General features: G+C 32.1%; 2 protein-coding genes across 4 annotated transcripts in view; one reads left to right on the forward strand and one right to left on the reverse strand.

Annotated features, from left to right (window-relative positions):
- LOC132745898 (beta-ureidopropionase-like) overlaps positions 1-5,636 on the forward strand; it is a 29,150-nt gene extending 23,514 nt beyond the window's left edge. Inside the window, exons 13-15 of one of the 2 annotated variants that reach the window (XM_060734905.1) lie at positions 3,239-3,325; positions 3,920-4,032; positions 5,436-5,636. In XM_060734905.1, coding sequence (XP_060590888.1) covers positions 3,239-3,325; positions 3,920-4,006 — 174 coding nt within the window. In that variant the 3' untranslated portion in view covers positions 4,007-4,032; positions 5,436-5,636. The remainder of the gene's footprint in view (positions 1-3,238; positions 3,326-3,919; positions 4,033-5,435) is intronic. The other variant, XM_060734904.1, reaches the window with a different exon arrangement.
- A 12,409-nt stretch (positions 5,637-18,045) lies between these two features.
- LOC132745900 (uncharacterized) lies at positions 18,046-24,751 on the reverse strand. Of its 2 annotated transcripts, none has more exons than XM_060734907.1 (2): positions 24,648-24,751; positions 18,046-20,949 (listed from the first exon to the last, which is right to left on the reverse strand). In XM_060734907.1, the coding sequence occupies exon 2, from the start codon at positions 20,341-20,343 to the stop codon at positions 19,612-19,614; it is 732 nt and encodes a 243-aa protein (XP_060590890.1). In that variant the 5' UTR covers positions 20,344-20,949; positions 24,648-24,751; the 3' UTR covers positions 18,046-19,611. The 2 variants fall into 2 exon arrangements, with proteins under 2 accessions (XP_060590890.1, XP_060590892.1); XM_060734909.1 differs by having other exon boundaries at positions 18,046-21,020.
- Positions 24,752-25,089: the final 338 nt, after the last annotated feature.

Consider the following 25,089-nt stretch of genomic DNA (forward strand, 5'->3'; position numbering starts at 1 on the left):
ATAAACATTGCTGTAATATTCAAGGGTATCAAACAACTAGTTCACTTTAAAAATACAGAGATTCTTGTATTGCCTTTTACTGCAAAAACTTTTTTTATTGGCAAGCAATAAAAAAGTCGAGCGCGCTGTCTTACGGACAGCTCTTGTTTTATATGTTTTTGCTTTCCAATTACATGATTGTAGTTATATCCTTTTAACTATGAACAAGCTTCTATGGTGATTATGTTCTTTTGCCATTAGTAGAGATTTAGGCAAGCCAATACAGTCATGCCTTGCCATTGGTATAAATCAAGGCTAACCTATTCATGCCTCGCCATTGTTCTATTTCTAGGCCAACCTATACATTCATGCCTTGCTATTGGTTTATATCTGTTAATGATCTATTAATGTCATGCCATTGGTATAGATCTAGGCCAGCCGATACATTCATGCCTTGTCATTGGTATAAATCTATGCCAGCCTTGCCATTGGTATAGATCTAGGCCAGCCTATTCATTTGTGCCTTGTCATTGGTAGAAATCTAGGCCAGCCTTGTTATTGGTATATATCTAGGCCAGCCGATACATTCATGCCTTGTCATTGGTATAAATCTAGGCCAGCCTTGCCATTGATGGAGATCTAAGCCAGCCTATACATTTGTGCCTTGCCATTGGTATAGATCTAGGCCAGCCTATACATTTGTGCCTTGCCATTGGTATAAATCTAGGCCAGCCTATACATTTGTGCCTTGCCATTGGTATAAATCTAGGCCAGCCTATACATTTGTGCCTTGCCATTGTTCTAGATCTAGGCAGCCGATACATTCATGCCTTGTTATTGGTATAGATCAAGGCCAGTGATTATACAGTCATGCATTCCACTCGGGCTTTATACAGTTGCCTCACTTATTTTAATCTTCACTCCTTGATATGGACACTCTAACAGGTCTGGAACAGTCCATTTTTAGAAATTCAGCTAAAGGTAAAGAAGTACATCAGTTGAATTTATATAATGTACAAGGCCAATCCTGTTTTGAACAACATTTACTGGTTGATAGTGAATATTGAAGAAAATTAATGTAGAAAGTTCATCCATAGTTCAAGGATCATCTGGGTTTTTTTTATCAGACATCTAATACATGCATTTATATAAGTATGATCTATATTGTTCCTTAGCCTGCTAGTGGAAACTGAATTTCCCCATAAAATCAGCAGGAATGTCCATGCTATCTGATCATGGTTAGTGCACTGATCTCTATTTTAGTAAATGCTTATTTTGATATTTTCCCCATAAAATGATAAATGGCCTTATCCAGAGTGAAAGATGGACAAGTCCATTATTTTATGTTATGTGTGGTTGAAAGGTTATCAAGATGACATAATAATGATAAAGGATAGGTGTTGATTTTGTAGTCAACAGGATGTTGTTTGATGGTAATTATATCTTACACTCCTCATTCTACGTCAGTAAGCCATAAAAAGGCGAAAATGAATTTTACTATTTATGGTTTCGTCTACGAATGAAACAAAAACAGATTGTTTCTCCTTTTTAGCTCTACTCTTCAAAGAATAGAGGGAGCTTTCCAAGTCACCTAAGCATAATTTGGCATCAAATTGATATTTCACCTGTTAAGGGTTAAGTGTGTTCCTTCATTTCTGATTAACAAATGAAGGTTTTGTATTTTTGAAAGGGACATATAGGGGCTACTTTTGTCTGCGTCGATGGCATCCATTAAGGCTTGTCCGGAGAATTACTCAGTCACTATAAGTCAGATTGACTCCAAACATGGTATGCATGCTTCTTTCAATGACCCATAATGCAGTGCACAAGAATCGTTACTCTGTGGTTCTTAAATTTTTAGTTATGCCCTTTAATAATATTCATACTTTATTTTTGTCTAGGCCATTTTTCCTAAACTATAAATGCTATGGACTTGAAACTTCATAGGTTAATAGATCTCATTAAACACAAAAACTGTTACTCTGCACTTCTTATTTTTTGAGTTATTGCACTTTGTTAATTTTCATACTGTCCAGGCAATTTCTCGTAAACTATAAAAGCTATGGACTTGAAACTTTATAGGATGATAGATCTCATTAATAAGAAGTGCAGTGCACAAGAACCAGCCCTCTGCACTTCTTTTTTTTGAGTTATTGCCCTTTGTTAATTTTCATACTTTATTTTTGTCCAGGCCATTTCTCCTAAAGTATAAAAGCTGTGGACTTGAATTTTCATAGGATTATAGATCTCATTAATAAGAAGTGCAGTGCATAAAAACCGGCACTCTGCACTTCTTATTTTTTGAGTTACCGGGTATTGCCAGTTGTTAATTTTCATATCTTATTTTTGTCCGGGCCATTTCTCATATACTATAAAAGCTATGGACTTTAAACTTCATGGGATGATAGATCTCATTGAGATACAGCGCAATGTTCAAACACTGGTTCTCTGTACTTGATGATTTTTGAGTTATTGTCCTTTTTAAATTTTCTTACTTTATTTTTGTCTGAGCCATTTCTCCTAAACTATTAAAGCTATGGACTTGAAACTTCATATGATGATAGACCTTATTGAGAAGAAGTGCAGTGCACAAAAACTGTTACTCTGCACTTCTTAATTTTTGAGTTATTGCCCTTTGTTAATTTTCATATTCCATTTTTGTCCAGGCCATTTCTCCTAAACTATAAAATCTATGGACATTAAACTTCATAGGATGATAGATCTCATTGAGAAGTGCAGTGCACAATAACCTGCACTCTGTACTTCATGATTTTAGAGTTATTGCCCTTTATTAATTATAATACTTTACTTTTGTCCGGGCCAATTCTCCTACACAATAAAAGCTTTTCAAGCTACATCAATCCTAATGTAACATTGTTACATTCAGTTGAGATGCCACTAAAGTTCAAGGTTCATGTACATTGTAAGAATAAACTATTGTTTAAACTAAATAACCTATTTTTAAGAAGAATATGCCTAAGTGACAGCTGTACTGTTCACAAGGCGACACATCCAACTCGTGGAGTTCTAGTTCGATTTTCAGATGTGTCGTTGGCTACATAATTATTGGTCACTACCCATCAGCTGTTGCTGTCATAGATTTTAAATGAAATAATATACAACTTTGTGGTATCAATTCCTAGCAGAAATTTTGCATTTTAAGATTTAAAGTCAGACAATTATAAAAGTGACATTATGTTAAAGTCAATATAAACTGTTGTCTATAATAACTGCAATATGTTATTTTTGTGTAAACCAGGGTCTATCAAGAACTAGGGATGGTTTGCTTGTTGCAGAAATGGATTTGAACCTATGCCGCCAGGTGAAGGACAGATGGTGTTTCAGAGTAAGATACCTTTAAATAATCTTATATATACCAGTATTATAGCTGTGCTCTTCATATAATATATGTTATTTTGTAATTGGACAAATATAATATACATTTTTCTTTTTCTACACCTCAAGGGCTACTTTCATCCTCCACACATCATATGAATTCACTGTCTTTATTATCAGCTCTCTGAATGTCCTGAAAGAGACCTTATGTCAATGCCAAAATGTTATGCAGTTCAAGAACATGTATTTTATGTAAGAAAATGTAATGTGCATAATAACCTGTAGGAATGTTGTTTATAATGCCAGACTCGTAATTTTTTTGTTAATATGGTAGTATTTCAACTTCAAGATGTAAAGATTCTTATAAAAAACAAGTTTGGTGTATTAAGTAAACATGGGCTCCAACATAGATTTGGAAGGGTTTGGTACCTTTGTATGGGCATGTAATGAAAAGAATAAACTTCAACCTTTTTTACCAGTACTGTTGGGAGTTCCATATGATTTGAAATAGTGATAGGATTTTTAAAACGCAATTTAGATAAGAATTCATAGGTAAAAAAATCAACTTTGACAATACATGTAATTTGTTTTGACTGTGTTTCAGATGACCCAGCGTCTTGATATGTATGCAGAAGAACTTTCAGCAGCTGTTAAACCAGACTATGTACCAGATGTTGTAAAGGAAAAGTAAAAAATGGTAAACCAATCTATAAACAAGTACAGTAATTTATAAAAAATAAGATTATAAGATATCTTTGAGCAAAATGAAATTTCTCTTCATACATTGAGTTTAATGGGCATTTGTCTCTGCACGCTGTAATCATATAGGATAAGTAGTTTGTTATATGTTGAGAAATAAGCAAATACTGGCTAGTTACCTAGGAAACCTGGATAGTTGAACTGGCAACATATGACCAAAAATGTTTTGAGATCGGGGGGAACAATCTAGTGTCATTTTATCCATGTATGAATATAATAGGTAAATAAATAACAAAATTATCTAAATTCAATAATTTGGCCTTGATAGTCAAGGTCATTGTAAAGTCAAAATTAAACTGGTACAATTCATCATTTCGGTGACATAACTAAGTCAAAGTTATTTAAAGGTCAAGGTCATATATGAATTATTTAACATGTTTGTTTGGTCTATAGCATTAGTTTGTTTTAGTATGTAATAATCTGTTAACAAATAGATTCTATCAAAATTTTAACAAGTTTAGTAAAATAAATGATTTAACCTTGATGGTCACAGCCATTTAAAGGTCAAGGACAAATTTGAGTTTATTTCCATCATGTTGGTTTTGTCACAAGTGTTGTTTTGTTTGAATAAAATCCCTAAAAAATAAACAAAAGTTACAGCCAAGATTCAATAAATTAACCTTGTATGTCAAGGGCAAATTAAGGGCCAGTTGAAATTTAATCAAAGCATCTTAGAGGTCTTATCCTTAGGGTTAGTATGCCAAAGTATGAAGACAATCTGAGGATATATTTCAAAGTTATAGCCATTTATAGCAAACAATAGCGAAAAGACTGATTTGATCTTCAAGGTCAGGGTCATTTCAATGTCAGTGTCAAGTTTAGTTTAGTTTTCTTGAAGAACTTGACCTAAAATTGTTGTGACCAAAATTTATCAAAGTTATAGCCAGTTATTGCAAAAATCTAGCAATTAAAAATTTTGACCATCTAGGCCAAGGTCATTTATGGGTAATGGTCAAGGTCAGTTTAATTTTCCATTGTTGTGTCTAAGTATAAAGGTAATCTATTCATTGATAACAAGGTTAAAGCCAGTGGTAGCAAAAATCAAGCAAATTACAAAAGTTTGACATTGAACATCAAAGTCATTTATGAATCTAGTCAGCAAAAGTGCTGTTGTATCCAGTTATAAAGGCAATTCATGTAGAAATAGAAATAACAAAGGAATATGACCAATGTTTTAAATGGCAACAGCATCAACAACAATATGACTGTAGCAATAGCTTATATATTTGATAAATGTAAAAAAAAATCAATTTGCTATAGTTTCTTTCATGTTTGTAAACAACAAATAATTCACTTTTAAAGTTTTAATAATCAATCATTTTACATAATGTTTGTATTCTAAATCATCTTTTGTATTTCAGAGTTATAAGCTAAGAGTTAGTCAAGGGATATAAGAAAATGGTGCTATTTTCACAATACACATACATTCCACTTTTGCCGAGACCAGGAACAGATTATGTTTCTATTTATTTTTGATAATTTGAGTTTGTAACTTTAGAAAGAACTTGTAGATTTCTTAAAATTCAGACAACTACATGTATAAACTAAGATGTAATTATTAATTTTGTTATTTGTTCATGTTTTTCAATAGACCTTGCTAGTTACTGATAATAACTTTTATTATTCTTATGGTTGATTTTACATATTAAATGTACTTTAGCTAGTTAATGAGATGTCAGTGGATATTCCATAGTACATTCTAACCACACAAATATTGCCATAAAAAAAAAAAATTTTTTGTAATTTTCTATTTTAGTTTATAATTTCAAGTATTTTTCTTAGGGAAAAACATACAAAACTAAAGTTTAAACAAACCTTATATCAGGGTTTTTTGGATAAAATTAAATAGAACCAACCCCTAAGAGTAACGACCATTTTTGAGTACTGACTGGGTTAAAAATTTGAATAACATTTTCTGTTTTTGTATCCAGACCCCAGGAGTTTCCATTATTGAACCTATGCTTTAAAATTTTTAATATTTAACCTTATGCTTTAAAATTTTCCAAAAATTTTGGGGTACCAATGTTTCAGGGGGTTTTTCCCGCTTTGTTTTCCTTTTTGGGCCTTAGGCCCCAAAAGGCCTTTTTGGGGACCTTTTTGGGCAGTTTCCCCTTTATGTACCTAGTACTCGGGGGTTACAATTTTGGATTTGTGCTCAAGGTCCATCTCTACCAGAGGTTTTGTTTTGCTGATTTGGTACCCCAGCGCTCAGAATTATCAAAATAAGATATATTTTGTCTTTTTTATAAAAGGTAGGTATCGGCTATATCCCTTATAATTAAAATGTTTGAATTAAAACTGTTTTGTCATTCATTATTGTAATATCAATCTTTATGTTTTTGAATATACATGTATATTTCTCGCGTAATTAGTTCTGGACTATAGAAAATATATACATACTTCAGAATAACTTGTTTTTCTTTGTTTGGTCCAATCAAATTGGTGTGGAGCTCAAAACGCCGTTTAAAAACCAAATAAAAATGTATATTTGTCAATCCCAGCACCATAGCATTAAAAAAAAAAACTTCATATCATATCTCAACGTCTATACTATGATCAGTACATACATTTTATTTGGTTTTTAAAAAGAGCGTTTTGAGTTTTCCACACCTCAAGTGTCTTTGAGAAATGCACCCGAAAAAAATAGGTTTAAAAATGGTGAAAAATATATTATTCTAAAGAAGGCGGAAATTTGTGTTGTTTTGATGCCCCTTTAATAAGTATAAAATATTTTTGTTTCAAATATTTAGTTTTTGTTTCCAAACCTAGCTTTTAAAACATATGCTTTTATAAGGTATTAAAAGGTAATAAAATTACAGAAAACAACTCTTTAAAACAAAAAGGCTTGAATATTTTATAGGGGTAATTATCTGATATTTTGTAAAAACTAACTTTAAATATTTAACTACTTACTACTCGTTAAAAAGTTAATGGTTTGCCCTGTTTTAATTGAAATGCAAAAAATTGTTATTTAAAATATTTTGACGGGAAAGATACATTTTCAGACTGGGATAATTAATGACCTTACTAGTAACCGACAAAGAACAATAAGCAGGTGTAGGCTTGCTTTTCTCATGTTATATTATAACACCCCGGAGTTAGCCCAAAATCATGCTCTTTCCTGTTTCAAAATGGCGCCTTCCCATGGCCCCTTATGACCTATATTTGTTGGTGCCCCGTAAACCAAACACAACAAATGTTAAATGTAGTATCATCCATATGAAATAAATGTTATTTTTAATTTCTTAAGAATTTTAAACTGTAACAAAACATGCATTCCAAAACCATCAGAAAGAAAAATAAATAGCTTTAAATATAAATAAAAAAAGAGAACCGACAAAAAAACAAAAATGATTTAATCAATTTTACTGGAACTTAGCTGAGTTGTATATACCCATACGTAAGACGTCCAATTTTGTTGCTGGGCACCTAAAATAATGTTTTTTTTTACTTTTCCGAAATAATAATTTATTGTTATGACATTAGGGATAAAGAAACTGTGTGTGGTCATTGGCGTCAAATAACAATGCATAAGATCATTATTTCGGTCCCAGTAAACTGTGTTAATATTTTGTAATAGGCTATATTGGAGGTCAGTCAGAATTTCATTAGCCTAATAAAATAAAGTCTAAAACAAGCTTGTTTGTAACGAAATCGATCACGCAATGTCAAAATCTCGTTCATGACAGGTTACAACTGTTATTATTTCTATCCACGTATACAATTAAGTATCCCTGGATTTTGAGCCGTAGACATGTATTATTAGAGTTATTTGCAACGAACTAGTTTAATGACCTATAATACAAATATATACAATCTTCCTCAAAATAGCCTGGTTAAATTCACCCGATTAAATCTATTTTCACGGTCCTGATCCGGGATTTCTGTAATAAATGGACTAGTCCAAACAGAAAAGGTTTTGTTTTGCTCCTATTTGTTGTTGTTGTGTTATCCGGATAGCAAATATTTACCATCACTTATACGTTGTTAGAAAAAACCTTATAGGAAAATTAAAAAAGGTTTTAAAATATTACCCAGAGATCCAAAAATTTTTTTATGCCACCGCAGATCTGCGATCTGCATATAGCGATTCACCTGTTTTAATGGTGTTGTTTGTGTGTTGTTATATAGATTTTTTAATTATTTAAAAAATTTTAAAGTTGGATATTTTGCATAAAATTGTTGTTGTCTAGAAAAGTTGTTAAAATTTAAAGCCCGGGGGTAAAAATTTCCCCGGCCCCGGGGGTCATGATTTCAATATATACATATAGAAAAAAATAAAAAATCTTTTTGTCTGAAGGTACCCAAGGCTTAGACTTTAAAAATTTGTTAAAATAATACATCAAAAGGGGTATCTACCAAAATTGTTAAAATTTTTCTTCTTTTAAAATGCCCCGCCCCTGGAGCATAGGTTTATCCTATATGTATAGAGTTTAAAACTTTATATATTAATCATCTTCTCTAAATTTACAAAAGGAGTAAAGTAAATATATTTTGCATGAAACATTGTTTAGTGGTGAAAGCTCGTCTAGCGATATATTTAAAAATTTATAGCCCTGGGGTCAAAATTTTCCGCCCCCGTGTGTCTTGATTTTATGTATTACATATATGAGAAAAATAATAATTGGTGCTGAAGGGTTCAAGAGCATAGAGCTTTGATGTTGATATATATATATTGATCCCTATAGGTTCCCCCCTCTACCAAAGTTGTTCAAACTGTCAAAAATTGGCCCTGCCCCGGGCAGGATTCTCATTATGTACACGTGTGTTTTTAGTGTAAAAACAGCATAAATAAAACAAATGTTTCTTTGAATGGTTGTAAAAGCTATAGCTTTAGATATTTGACTTGAAATTTGTTGTGGTGGACCCTGTATTCATAGATTTGTATATTAAACGCCTGGGTTCAAAATTATGCCTTGCCCTAGTTCGCGGGGACAGTGACCTACTTTCTTGTCCTTTGATGTACAGCAATGACATTTTGACCATGAGCACAGTTTTAGTTGTAAAATTGAATTTTGACCTAGATTTTGATGATGTGACCTACTTTCTTGTCCTTTGATGTACAGCTATGAAATTTGAACCATGCGGTGGCATAGCATTTTTCTCAAATGCAATCTTGTTTTAATTCTTTAGAAATATCCAACATGAATTTAATAAGTTAAGGTAGCAAAATGTAAACAATTAAGTAAAATTTTGTCACCCATTAAACTAATTTAATTTTATTTTACCAATAATTGTCTAAAGAGCAAAAAAAGCAAATATAGTTCATCAATTTCATCAATATGACAAATGAGCATTTTAAAAAAAAAATGTAACAAGATACAAAAGTTAAAAGATTTTGAGAAATATAAGTGATGCATTTCTGATGCATAAAAAATTTAGCCGTGCCATGACAAAACCAACATAGTGGGTTTGCGACCAGCATGGATCCAAACCAGCCTGTGCCTCCGCGCAGTCTGATCAGCATCCATTCGCTATCAGTTTCTCTACTTGTAAAAGGGTTTGTAAGCGAACATCATGGATCCTGATCAGTGTGCGTGGATGCGCAGGCTGGCCTGGATCCATGATGGTTTCAAACGCACTATGTTGATTTTGTCATGGCACGGCTCAAATGCCTTCAAGGACACAGCGTATTTAAGAATTCAATAAAGTTTTTTTAAAAAAAAGGGAAATATTGAGACTGTTGCATGTTGGAAGATTCAACAAAACACTCGATTACACAGAGCAACAGGATATATGTTAAGGATTTTCTACACCACAATCAACAACCATTACAAAGAAAACATACGAAGATCCCTGTATTATTTTATCACGTAGATTTTACAACAACAAGTTTTATCACATAAATGCAGCAACATGATCAAAATACAGAGCCTTAATTCATATCACTTGAATCACTCCAGTAAATTCCATATTCTGTCCATAAAAATATCAGAGGGTGAATTAAATTGGACACATATCATATATAGATTAAAAGCACTTTTTAAATCAAGGCTTTTTATTGAAGTCAATGCTGCATTCGGAGCATATGTTATACAATGGCATCTAATTTGTCCACTTTTACTGCATTTAGATATGTTACAATGGTTAATAAAACTCTTTACAATAATTTTAAAAACGTGAATGTTTGTCTCCATATGCTAATATCTCTACTGATTTTTAGTCCCACAAATTATTTACAATACTTTTTAAAATTCTATACCTTTGATCAACAAACAACCTCTATCTGAAACAAAAATCACTGTTTCGTCTTTCTCAAAATTTGGAATTAGCATATTTGCGTAAAAAAAAATTATTTCTGTTAAGAAATAAAATAAAAAATAAAAAATATGTTTTTTGAATAACCTTACTTAAGCTTGAGCTTATGGTGAACGGTTAGAACATTTTTTAAATCGAGATGATATCGGACATATTTTGGTCTCGGAATTTTGGAAACATATTATCTTTTAGTTCCCAGTAATTATTCATTTGCTACTTAGACCATTTTTGTTTATAAGAAATTGATTAGCATATGTCCTGAACTTGAATCAGTGAGACAACATTTAAGCTGATAGCCTGGAACATGTATTCTTATAGAACAAAGTACCAAATAAAGTTACTGAACATGTCATCAACGCATTTATATATAGGCACTGATGATATATTGCACAGATCATAGATAACCCTGATTAATGGTGTAATACAGCGAAGTTCTTTTATGTCTATGTTACCATAAATAATCATGCAGGGTCAAAAATTCAATAAAGATACACTTACACAAATAGCTTTCTTTTATTTTAAAAAGGCACATATGCCTTTAAATCAATATTTTTTTTAATTCTTTAGAAATCTCAAACATGTATTTGATTAAAAAAAAAAAAATATAATAAATTTAGAGCATGTTAGAAGTTTAGCACTGAAAAAATAGGCTGAACGTGCAGTCATGTGCTATTAAGGTAGCAAAATGTAAGTAAAGCAGTATTTGACTTCCTACAAAAAGAAATTCACTATAGTTAAAACCAGTTGCAAACACAGCAAAAGAACCCACATTAGTACATCTATGTGCAAATGAGAATTTTTTTGGTAAAAGTAACAAAGATACCAAAAATAAATACAACAATGTAAGTTTCAAAATGCAAATAGAAAAAAATAAAATTCTGAGACATAATGGGCCTTTAAATGTATTTTATTAAACTAATCAATATATTCTTTTTTTAACCAATTATTTTCATTGTGATATTAAACATCAACTGAAAATATAAAAAGTTTTTCTATCCATTAATTGGCACTTATGAAGATTAGCCATTCTTGGTTTTGATATTGTTTGAACTCCAGGCGGTGACACTTTGATTGGCAGATACATTTCGCCCTTTCTTTCATCATTTACATCTTCATCTTACGTACGTTGAAGTATTTTTAAAGGGATTTTTTTTTCAGTGTTTATACCTTCTGGTCCCTCCGATTCAATGTTCCAGCCCGTTATGCTGAGGATTAAAAACCCCTTTTTGAGCCGTTACCTCGGCTTTTTTATCAACAGATCTTCACAGTTTGACCTGAGCTCTGGCATTTCTGTGCTGTGTAAATGTTTTCTTACTGATTGAACACTCCCCCGCAGCCTACGAGCCTCGTATGTGATAGTTGCGGAGTATTGAATAGTCAATGTTTGGATGCGAATATCTCATTTTCATGCCATAATGTCTTTCGGTGGGTCTTAAACTAGGGGTTTTTTTGTTGTAGTTTTTTTTTTCCGCTTTAATTTGCGCTAATAATTTCTACCTTTATTATTCTTTTTTGGCTGTTTTTATTTATACCATGGGAGGTGTTTTCCTTAAAGAGTTGAGGTTTGAGTCTGGGGATAATGATGATTACTGAAGTATATATATTCAAGAAACTGAAAGGGGTTTGAGTTGTTCGTGAGAGTCCAAATTTTGAATGGAAACTTAGTGCAATTTATTTTTTACGAAGGGGGGGCTTTTTAATATCTTTTAAATATACAGTTTATATTTAAGTAAAAAAAATGTAAATTCACACCTTGCGCGACGTTGATATTGACGTGCACGACCGAATAAGATTAATGTAACCCCCTTGGTAAAATTTTTACTCCTTTAAATTGTAATTTTGGGGTATAATAATTTTACAAAAACTTTTCCACAAATGTAGCCTAATTTTGCTTATTACTTTTATTTTGCATCAGTAGCCCAAAAAAATTATTTATATAAAAGAAAAGGGTTTTTCATGTTACCTACCCAAGCCGGTGCCTACCCAAAAAATAAAATTTTTTATTGCGATTACTTGTAACTTAGCTTTAAGTATTAAACTTCACTTTAGAAAAACCTCTCTTTAACATAAAAATTTTTGAACCCTTTGTCAGGTTTTACATCTATTTTTCTGCATTACTTGCTTTTTATATAATAGATTATAAATATATAGTATTATTTTATACAGTAAGCAATTAGTTAATACTTTAACGTATTCCGTTAATATTTTGTGAAAAAGTTGTAAAATTGGATTTTTTATTTAGATTCAGTTACAACCATGCTGAACTTTTGATTTTGTGATAACTGCACTGCTGCTTTTTGGTGAGTCATTTTAACGTTTTATAAAAAAATATTAACATGGAGTAGCACATAAATCATTATCTAAAACATTTAACATAATTTTTTAACCCCGGACGGTCTCGTTATTTGTTCTAATTGGTCTAACCAAAACAATGGATTTTCCACAAGTATTTCAAATATTTGAATAAAAACAGTAAAATTCATAAATTTAGACATCCATATAAAAATTGCTTGAAAAACATTTGATAAGTTGTAAGTGATTTATATATAACATTTTTACATTTTGTACATGATGAATAATAATATTAATTTTGTTCTAGGTACATTTAATTATCTGCTTTATAAATATGTGCCATTTTGGATCATATATCGCACGCTTGCCAACAACATCTAAATATAATCAATTCGCGTTTGTTGTAAAACATGTTATTTATTGTCTCACAGACCTTACATTTTATTGTCCCCCACCGCTGTGGGTTCGAATCCCGACAGGGACTTTGGATTTCTTTCATATGAGGAAGCTATCCAGCTAGCTTACGGAACGTCCGGTGGTTCTACTCAGGTGCCCGTTCGTGCCTGAAATAATGCACGGAAGGGCACCTGAGGTCTTCCTCCACCAGTAAAGCTGGAACGTCGCGATATGACCTATACTGTGTCGATGTGACGTAAAACCCAAAACAAAACAAAAAAAAACCTTACATTTTAGACCAATTCCCTTTCACCACCAATGTCACTCAACCATAACAAGTAAACATTTGGTAGATCGGTAGCATGTTTGAAACGTTGTCGGGCGGCGTGTTGTTGCGATGTCACATTGTCGCTCGGCTCAAATCGAAGGATTTGCTATTTGTATATATAAAAGCCAAGAGACAGTGCGACATGGCGACAACGCGCCGTTTGGTGTGCTTTCACTACGACAAAAACAAAGCGCACGCACCGTTGGGGCGTTCTCACGAAAAAGGGGAAAAGATTACTTTCTGCGCTAGACAAAGCAATGCAAAGTTTTTCCAAATCGCCACCATAAAATAACAAAAACAAATTTTTTTCAAAATTTTCAAAAACTATTAAAAAAAGCAAGCAAAAATTATAAAACTTATATGTTTAGAACAAAAAAATATAACTTATATAAATTTTAAATTATTTACATAAATAATTCATTAATTTTAAAATTTTTGCGGGATTGCAAACATAAGGTTTTTTTTGATGTATTTTTTTACTACTTTTAAAAATAGCCCAAAATTAGCAAGGGCATGATGGACCAATGGTTCATGGGTTGTTCACTTTCACTTTTATATTTAAAATAATTTCTTTTTTTTTCTTTTTCAATTTAAAAAGAACATTACAATTTATTTTCCCTTTTTTTTTTTTTCCCTTTTAACATCAATTTTTTTTAAGCAAAAATGATTTGGCAATTTTCTCGCTTTTTTTGGCATTTTTTGGGGGGGGTTGTTTGGGTTTTTTAAACACCATTTAGTTATATGGCCCCCAAAAATTTTTGAAACTAAAAAATAAGCAAAACCCGGTGCAAAACCCCTCACCTCTGGAGTAAAAAAAGAAAAGTGAGAAATTAAACCTCTTTTCATTCGGGGGGCAAAAATTATGTCAAAATTAAAACAACCTCGCCACAAGGCGGGATGTAAATTAAAGATGAACATAGAAAGGTATTTTTTTTTTTAAAATATTCCATTCCTTCAAAATTTTTATTTATAGACAGGAGGAGCAAGTATAACTTCATTACATTCCTTTTTGGTGGCAGGGCAGGGTCGTTTAGCTTCCCTATTCGCCAAAAAGGGATTAATTAAATTGTAAATTAACCAACCCAATTATTTAAACTCGACTTGGGTTCGATTCCGGTTTCCAATAAAATTTTCTAAGATTTTTAAACGAGTCCCTGATGAAGTGCTAAACACTTGCCGCTAAATCAGAGAATTTTTAAGGGGGATTTTCTGTATCTAAAAAGCTTTTTTTCGGAGGGCTCGCCTATGGGGAACCCAGCGAGTATAAAAAACTGAAATACCACCATTTGTAAATATACACTGGGGTTTTTATAAAAATTTTTTTGGGCAGAAAACTTTAAATTAGCATTGAATTTAATTAAAAAAAAACTTAATTTCTAAAAATAAACATTGAAAGCATTTAAAAATTTTCTTTTTTTTGTGCACTTCACAAACAATTTAATTTGTTTTTGATTTTTATTTCAGAGTTTTCAACGATTGGAAATTTATCGTTCTGGCCTATATAACTTTCTGCTATAAGGATCTTCTTATCCCTCTTTATTTAAATTTTTTTAAATGGTAGTGTTCTTAACTGTATTCTTGAAATTTAAAAAATATCACTTTCAAAAGGGGTTTCGGGTTTTCGCTTTTTTATCAGATTTAAAAGTGTTTGTCCGAAGCTAAATAGAAGTTTTTTTTTAAATAAATTTTAATTTTATACAAATTTTAAAAAAGGGAAAAAACCATAAAAATGGGAAATTTTGATTTTGACATAAAAATTTTGTAAATAAAGATAAATTTTTAAAAGTTTTAAAATCAACAACTAAACTCTTGTAGAAATCTACTGTACATATATGGGAAATGTTCTTTTTTATCCTTAAAAATATTCAGCAAACTTTCTAATCAGTTTCTCAGGAAAAAGCGATTTTCTTATTATTTAAATATTTTTAACACCCAAAGGGGTTTTTAAAATTTTTTTTGCCCCTTCTGGAACACAAATAAAAACCTTGGATCCTTTCAAATTCCAAATCTTTTTTTTTTTAGCCTTGGATTTTCTCATTTAAAGGGTGTGTATTTCACCCTCGCCCTTTATAAAAACCCGCAAGACGATGGTAGTTTAGGGCTGTACTGCTTGCAGTTGCAAACCCCTCTACCCAAAGCCCAAATATTTAAATTTATTTTTTAAAGGGAAAAATCTGGTTTGGGGGCTTTTTTCAATAAATGGCACTTTCTGGTTTTTTCAAGGGAAACTAAATCCCCTTCGCAGTGACTAAATGTGTTTCTTGACCTTTTACCAACCATGACCTTGACGTTGTTTCATGAATATCAAAGCACGTCTCACTATGGTGGTTATTTGTGCTAAGTTTTTAAAATTTACAATATATTCAAAAATTATGGTGAGTATATGAATTACTTGGATGTAGAAAACCTGGATTTGACTCTGGAGAATGCTCATGGTAGGACATTTTTGAGCAAGTAAATTTTAAAAACCTTTGAATTGTCAATAAATTATAAGAGCTGAACAAGAAAAAAAAGATTTTTTACATTGGACCTTTTGAAGTGGACCATGACCTTAGGGCTGTGCCTTGAAAACTCTGGCAATGGTAGTCTATATGAAATCATTTCTGAAAAATTATCTTAAAAAAAACCATCGGTCTTAAATGTTTATGGACAGACACGAAAGTGACTTTCTAACATTTGACCTGTTACCTTGACCTTAGCCATTCAATTATTGCGCCTGCACATCGTCTAATTATGGTGATCACTTGTGCCAAGTAATTTAAAAAAAACTTTTGCGGTTTAAAAGTTATGGAGCGGATACGAAAGTGTTACGGAGGGCCATTTCTAAATCCCCTTTCCGGTATGCGGAAGGGATTTATAAAAAAAAAACTAATGTCAAATTAGGAGAATGTGGCAAACAAAAAACATTATTTATGCATTTAAGTAACTTGCGACACATCTGTGCAATTTCAAGTCCTTTTAAAGTTAAATCACTTTTTGCGCTAGCAACTAAATTTTCTGAATGAGGCAATTCATATACACTTATGTAAGCGCATTAAAAGTGGTCAAGATATTACGTGGAAAATGACGCAAACAAGATGCTTATTTCTAAAATACCTTGTACACCACATCATGACATCGCAAACAAATAGGTGTAAAGTGATACTCCTGGAAAGCAATGAACGACTGTGATATAAGATTAGAGCTTATGTGAGCAACTCTTGGAACAACTCCATGGTACATGGTCGTGAGTCGTGACCCAAGTAGGTATCGAATCCTGATCACTGGGTAGGACTTTCACACTGTAATCAAAGTGAAACTGCGCAGAAAATTTGTCAGGTCATTACAAATCAAGTGACGTACAATTTGAATTATAATCAATTATATTTAGCGTTTTTGATTATTTACGGCAAGTTAGAGATTTTACTTGTATAAACCAACAACAAATATGAAACAGACTAGATCTATCACCTTCTAAATTTATCCAGAATACGAACCAAGTACAACGATCCGTTAGCGGTGCATTTTTACACGAACCGGCGTGGCGGGCGTCGGTCATTGACGTTACGTCACTTCCATTGTTTTGTTTTAATATTTGTATGTAAAATAAATGCTGCTGAAGAAAGGCCGCAAGGCCGAAAGCTACGGCAAATTTAAATTAGCGTTTTTTATTATATACGGCAAGTTAGAGATTTTACTTATATCTATATATATATTTTAAATATTCATGTTTGTTACTATACATGTTAATTACTGGTGTATTTGCAAATTGGTATTTTTTTTACTTTTCTTCGTGTGACTTAAAATGGTTTATCACACACCCGTGTCGATTTGGCGACTCCGTAAATATGGTATTGCACGGCCGTGCATATATTTTGACGTGACGTCATTAGCGTTATACAAACATAGTGTAAAGACGCGCTAAATGTTAGCGTTATACTATAGGCGCGTCAATGAAAAATGACTCTTATTTCACTTTAAACGGTCATTATTTTGGGTATGTGATAAATAGAATATTAAATTCGTGTAAGTTCATTACAACAGCCAGAGGCTCGCATAATATAATTTTATTCAACTCGTGCAATAAATTCAGTATTGAACTTACACTCATTCAATATCCTCTATATATCTTTAAACTTAAAATAATTGTTCTTTGTTACACTCACATCATGTATGACAATGTTCATAAATCTAGCATCTTTCAAAGAGTTATCTCCTCTTTAAGCATTTCACTTTAAAAAAATGTTATAATTATTTTGGTAACAGGGATGTTTAAAAAATTGACTTTGAGTCTCCTTCAGTCTGTCTATTCATAAAAAACTGTTTCCTGAGATCATTTTTAAAGATTTTTTCCAACAAATTTACTTAAAATAGAGAAAAGTTGAAACATTAGTTATACTTATTTCATCCCGAGAAAACTTGACCTTTTGATTATCTGTTGTATTAACGAAATTTCCTTACTAGGCAGGGAAACTTAACATATTATTTAACTATGATATAGACAAACTTATAACTCAAAAGATTTAAGTTTATTCATGTTATTCATTCATTCAATGGCATAATTGAATGGCCAATGGCCCATCAGAATGTTGCTGGGGCTCTAACCGGTAGGGGACTTATGGATTGCTTGCAATACAATGATTATTGCTTGTTAATCCTGATGTAACATCATTACAATCTGTTCAAATGCCGCTAAAATCACATTGCATGCGTGTGAATCGCAAGAGCAGTGTTTATAAATAACCTCTATTTAAGAGAAAATGCCTAACTGACAGCTATACTGTTGACAAGGCAACAAATACAACTCGCAGAGTTCTAGTTTCTATGAAAATATGATATATTTTCATCGAGAGATATGAAAATAAAATTAATATTTTATAAGTGAATGTATAGTTGATGAAAATAAAGCCTTGCTTGTAGAAAATTTTCAGGAAATTTTCTGTTTATTTAATTATCATTTACTTTTATGACCTTACAATTCAAAAGGTTTCTCCTTTAATGTTGTGTACCGCCTGAAATAAGAAGAAAGTAGTCTGGAATTAAACGCATTTTATTTCATCAATATTTCATTTAAAAGTATTATAATAAAACCTGTTATCATTACTTAATCAATCATTTGTGAAAAAATAAGCCTATGGTTATGTAAATTGACAATGTAAATGTTAAAATCATACTATATAACAGTATAAAATATGGTGTATTAATTTCAAATGTATATTTGATTTTGTGATTACATAAATTTATACTGATTCAATTCTTTGGGTACATGCATATATATTTTGTGCTAAGATCAAATAAAATCAAATGAATGTTAGACTGATAGTCATCTCATAGCTTTGTGAGTGTTTTTTTTCTAACTCACAAAATAATTTGTTTATCCTTACTATTGAATGAAAATAAAAAATGATAAAATTAAGTTTTAATTTCTATTTTTTTTAGTATCAAAACACCCACTTCTAAAAATTGGGTAAATGTACATTTCGTTAATAGACATGTGTGTTTCTGCTGAATAACCAAGGCCCAGTATTCATGTTTTTATAAAATTATTGCCTTTATTTATTTATACAGAAAGTATTATAGCTTGATTATTTAAATAGCTATAAGCTTATAGACAAACTCTCTTATTCAACCACTACTACAGGTAAGCAATTTGTCTAAAGTTTCTCGCTCAATGGGAAAAGACACCTATTGGCTATTGCCATAGGTGCAGGTGCTAAAAAAAGTTAATTTTTGATATATTTATTTCAGTCTCAAATATATACATATATTTACACATCAGTACTTCATAATAAAATATACATAATCAATCTATTGCAGATTTAAAAGACTTGTCCTCTATAAAAAAAAAAAACAATTCACTTAAAAAGCTACAATGAACATATTTCCGCTATACAATTAGAAAAGTTATAATACACATCTATTATTTTAAAAGTTGACATTTTACAAGTACCTTGTCACATTTTTCTATTCTTCACTATCATATTCCTAAGTCGTTAAAACAAAAACAATTGAATGTCGCGTAATCATTTTCTCTATTACATTTATGTTAGATTATCTACATGACTTGTGTCTTTATATATTGATGTATTAAGCAAGTTCTACAATATAACACACCAGACTGATATATTTCTTAGATTTATAATAAATTGATGTACACAATTTTTTTTATCATATTGTATTAGCTGATATGGAAAAATGAATCAATTTCATGCAGTAAAGAGTACATTTTGTATTGCTAAATTCTTTGTTTTTTTTCTTTGTTTAATGAGAGATATTCAAAACAACTAATTTGTTTCCGAATAGGAAGCAACTAATACACAGTTTTTCTTTTTGTCATAGCACATAGCTAATGGATTCTTAAGACAACCTTTATTATCAACTAATTCGCCCAGACATTTACCATCTCTATCAAACATCATGATGTTGTGTGAACTAAAACCAGAAATAAACACCGTCCCGTCATTGGCTACACATACACCACGTGTGTTCTTAAGTCTTTTATCTCTCGGTTCTCTTTTCACCGTACCATCTCTGTTCAGACTGACAGCACCATCACTATTATCAGTTACAATAACAGTATCTCCACTGACAGCCATTTGTTGTGCATATGATTTTAATATGCGTTGACCATTGACATCATTTCTCATAGACTTTATCAATGTACCAGTCAAACTGTATACATTTACACCATTTTCATCAGATACCCACAACTGTCCAGCACAAATTGTCATTCCTGTGTAACCTCCACCTCTAACCGATATATCTCTCATCTTAGATAATGAGCTTCCTACTGATATAAAACAAACTTTGTAGGTGGCAAGTTTCACAGCGACCTCAGCATTACCGGCAGTACAACAGATTGCTGTAGGATATGTTCCTAGATCCAAACAATCTTTAATGTTATAATTCACATCAAGCCTCTTTATCCTCTTATTATTATAGTCAGTCAGAATGATTGTACCGTCTACAAGCTGACATATATCATTAATGTAACATTGATTACGGTCATTTGTCATCTTGATATTAATCTCTTTCCGTGAACTTACTTTATATATTTTTGACGTCAATAGGCTGTTCTTTTCTGTTACTCTCTGTACACTTCCTAGACATGTTGATGTTGTAATAGAAGACTTTAAGTCTGTATTCTCTGTAAAAACGTAAGCAAACACGACCTTTATCCCCGCTTTGTTCAAATACTTTCATTGCATCGTTTACAGTCTGTTGTATCACTTTTGTCTGAACAAATTGTTCTCTCTCATTAAGATTATGGGCTGTCTGTAGCTGGCTACTTGTTTTTCTCAATTTCTTGTTTAAGTTTACTTATCTGAGAGATATTTGTTTCCAGATCCTCTTTAACCAAAGTATATTCTGTCTCCAGGGCTTTCAATGCTTCATGCTTCAATTTCTGAATATTTCTACCAAGTCCTGTTCAATTGCCTCTACCTGTGCAATGACCTCATTTCTTTGCTCCTCAATGCTACTTGTATTCGTCTGCATCTTCCGTTCAGTGTCTTCTAAACGCTTTTTGAATGTTAACCATATCTGAACTTAAACTCTTAATGTCGTTTTGCTGGTTTGAAGAAATATTAAAGTCTTCTAAATTAAGTATTCCACTGCAAGATCTGGAGAAACAATCAATTATTACCGATTAAACAAACTAAATACAACATCTCCACTACACGTTCTTACAAGTCTGAAATATCAGAAAATATGACATGTATAAGCATTATTATTATAATTGTCAGCGAACAAGGAATATTAGCAAACTTTTCTTTCAAAGACAACAGCAAACAATCTTAACTATGTTCCTTTTCACTTTTTAAATCGAAGATCCTTCTTAACGTCCTTTTTTCATTGTACAAAGCAATTATCGAAATGAAAATGTTAGTTAGGACTTAATTCTTATTTCTTATAAGCTTTAACATCTTTTCTATACATCGTATTTGATGACTGAATAAAATTATATGCAACATATCGCAACAACATTTCTAAGTAGTCACTTATTAAAACGCATAGTTTTGAAAAGACTTTGCTCTATCAACCTGTATTTTCTAAATTTTCTTCTGGTATTGATCTTTATCATACCTTCATGAAAGAAACCATTTTTTTTCTTTAAAAATTAGTAATGCGTAATTAAAAATACTACACTCACGCGCAGCACGAGTAAATGATGTGTGTATGAAATATAATAACATATTCAATCGTGTATTGGATATTTAATTAGAAAAAATAGAATCTTATTGTGCCTTTTTATAACAACTTTTATCTCAATTTTAATGAAAAGGAAAATTTAATCTGGAGCAGAAGCAGAAAGCTTTCTTTAACCTTTGACGGATTGAACAGAATGATAATCAAAACAAACCTAAGAAGTAAAATTAAATGTCATCATCCTACATTCCAAGTCTTTTGCATTGGAAGCAAACGTTTATTGCTCTTTTTTAAGGGCAGATAACTCAAAATCAAGAAATTGGAGGCCTGATTTTATTTGTACTATTAATGGTTTTTCATCTTTAGTCATTTAAGTCCAATTTTACACACTTATATTAAACTGACATTTCAACCGACTTCAATAAAAACATTCTTAGTCTACATTTCTCTTCAAAAGAGGTCTAAAAGCCTACAACTATAAAATTTAAATTTTTTATATAAAACTCCTGGGAAACTTAAAAGGGAAAACGAGCAAGAAATAATATATACTCAGAAAAAATGATTTTTTTGCGATTCTAACCGATTTGAATTAAAAGCGATTCTTTTTGGATAATTTTGCGGAATTGAATGATTATTTTAGAAGCGAATGCTCTGAAATTCTGCACTCATTTTTTGTGCCAAAAAGCTGCAAAATATTGAGAGAAAAAATATTTCTATTCCCGTTATTTCATAATACCTCTGTGAAGTCCCTTTTAAAAAAGGAGACATTACTGGATTAAACATTTTCTATCAGACTGAGTATTGAATAAAATTTGTAACACTGAATTTCAGCAAATTTTGTTCTGGAATAGGGAATCCTAATAATAGACAGGAGGTATTGCTTACCAATGTTTTGAATAATTCTTTCCTGAAAATGACCCAAAAGAGCTAAAAACTCACAGGTGCATATTAGCTCACAAATAAAAATAGGTTTCATATAAGATTGTTTCAATCACAATTTTCCTTGAATTTAAGTAAAGTTCAAGGCACATTATGCAAAGAAATACTTACTTGTTAACTCTTAGATTTGTCAAACATATGTTAAACAATGTTTAATTAATGGAATAAGAGCATGTTAGATTTTTACAGATGAAAAATGTAACACTGACTGAACATGAAAATATGTGTCATATAGGTAGCAAAATACATTGTATAAACAAATTACGTATTTTTCACTTTCATGGCAAAATACTATTCACTATTTTAAATTAGTTAATGTCAGATCAAAAGAAAGTTAATATGGTGTAGCAAATGAGTACTCCCACTAAGGTTTTAGGAAAAAAAATCCTTTTTTAATGATGACACGGGTATTATTTAAGCTAACATATACAATTCAATTAAGGAAATCTACTTAGTATTTCAATTTGACTACACTCAACATAAAATGACAAAAGTGTAATATTATAATCATTTGAAAATACGTACTAACGGCAAAAGAGAACGACAGCTTTAAAGACACTTAGTTATTTAGACTATAAATAGACTCTATCCCGAACAGTGATTTAATACCTAAATAAACATCACTGTTTGAGTTCGATGCGAGAATTATATAAACGAGGGCGAGCCTGAAGTGATATAAATGATGCGCATCTGAACGACAAACATGATGTTATTCAAGCGATAAAATCACCGATTTGATATATTATTTCGATTCTAACACGACATCAACAAATAAATGCTGCAGTACCTGATATTAAGCAAATTTGCGCCTGATTTGTTTCCGTACTTATTTAAGGATTCTTTAACCCATTACTTCATATACACGCCTTTTAACGCCTTTTTCACCGCCCCCCCTTTTTGTGGTCTCAAATGGTGAAAAAATGCCTTATTTAGGCCCCCAACACTTGTTTTTGTTTGAGAAATGTTTTGTTAAAAAAAAGTGACCTCTTTTTCGGCGCGGCCCCCATCCAAAAGATACATCAGGGGGTTGCCAAAGGGGATGTGCCCCCTTCTGTTTGGGGGTTTGAAGGGGGGCGGAGTCCCCTCATCGCAAGAAAATTTTGGACTTGTGAGAGCTGTAAATGACCCCAGATTGATCATAAGGTAACGTGTACCACGCTGAAAAGTATTTGTCACTCCTATCTCAATCCATTGAGAAGTTGTAGCACTTTGAAGTCAATTGAATGGACGATAAAAAATCAACGCAAAATAGTGATTTTTTGGCAAATTTTGAGATGTCACCATCGATTTCATGGTACAAAAAAATTTAAAGCCTGAGCATTTGTTGCAGCAGGCCAATGGTCCAGTCAACATTTGTGCCAAGTTTGATTAGTGTTGAAGCAGTTTTTATAGTATTATAGCAGTTTGAACTTGTAACGGGAGACTTTTCAATGAAAACAGCCATTTTTCACAAAATGCTCATGAAGTAATGGGTTAAGTTGTTACGTCACATGTATAATGATTACGTCACATATCTAAATATAGAACGTCAACTGTGACTCTTTTGCATAATAACACACACTTTCGGTTCTTCTATATTCAAGAGTGAAAATAGTCTGGATTACCTGCCCTTTGTCTTGTTTACAATAGAAGCTGGGAACCAGACTAGAGTGAAAATTACGGTTCGTGTTAGAATAACAATTCGATCACTGTAATCGGTGTCACAGTTAGTACAAATGAACATATGACCCCTTAAGACAGCAAACCAAAATTCTTCAAAACTGAGAAATACATTTTGTTTTTATCAAACACGGAAGAGAAAATAGAGAAACATGGAAGAGAAAATAGAGAAAAATGGAATCCCTAAAGAACATCCAAAACGACAAAACTTAAAATGTTGCATGCTCGGTTTGATTGAGCCTGTTCATGGACGTTACTGAAAAGTGCAAGTTACCGTCCACGCCCCTAGCATAAACAAGCTTAATACTTACCACTCTTCCCCACCGTGTTTGAAATGAAAATATTGTTTTTGTCTGTTTTAGCTGTATACTTTCTCTTTTCAACTAACACTATTCAACTCTCACAAATACATGTACAGTGTTTCTTTTATTCTCCTTTACATGTCTTCTTTTAAACTTTCGCACAGACACACACCTGCACATAATACTCGAAAGATAAGATAAGATAAGATAAGATAAGATAAGATAAGATAAGATAAGATAAGATAAGATAAGATAGATAGACATAAACAAACCTGTGATTTGTGGCAATACATTTCGTGCAATATACCATGTCATGTTCTCCACAGTACATTTCAATGTCACGATCTGGATGGTAACGACCACTGGTAACCATAGTGGTTAACGTGTGGGTGAACCTTTTGTGATAGCACACAATCTTGACGCGTGAGTGACCTCGTTGAAGCTTTAATCGACCCATCGATGTCGTGTACATGTTATACGACACAGTTTTCCTCACAACACAGGCAATTAACTTGACGAAGACCCTCTCTCTGACATTATCCTCCCACATGTGAACACTGTACACAAAGTTAGCATCTGAGCCTCTTTGATTGAAGGTCAAATCACCCCCGCCAGCAAAGGGGGGGGGGGGGGATGAGGGGAGGGGGAGGGGGGGGGGGGGGGGGGGGGGGGGGGGGTGGGGAGGGGGGGGGGGGGGGGGGGGGGGTGGGTTTT

The sequence above is a fragment of the Ruditapes philippinarum genome, unplaced genomic scaffold (genome assembly GCF_026571515.1).
Source record: "Ruditapes philippinarum isolate M1 unplaced genomic scaffold, ASM2657151v2 ctg8260_1_1_1_1, whole genome shotgun sequence".
NCBI classification, from domain to species: Eukaryota; Metazoa; Mollusca; class Bivalvia; order Venerida; family Veneridae; genus Ruditapes; species Ruditapes philippinarum.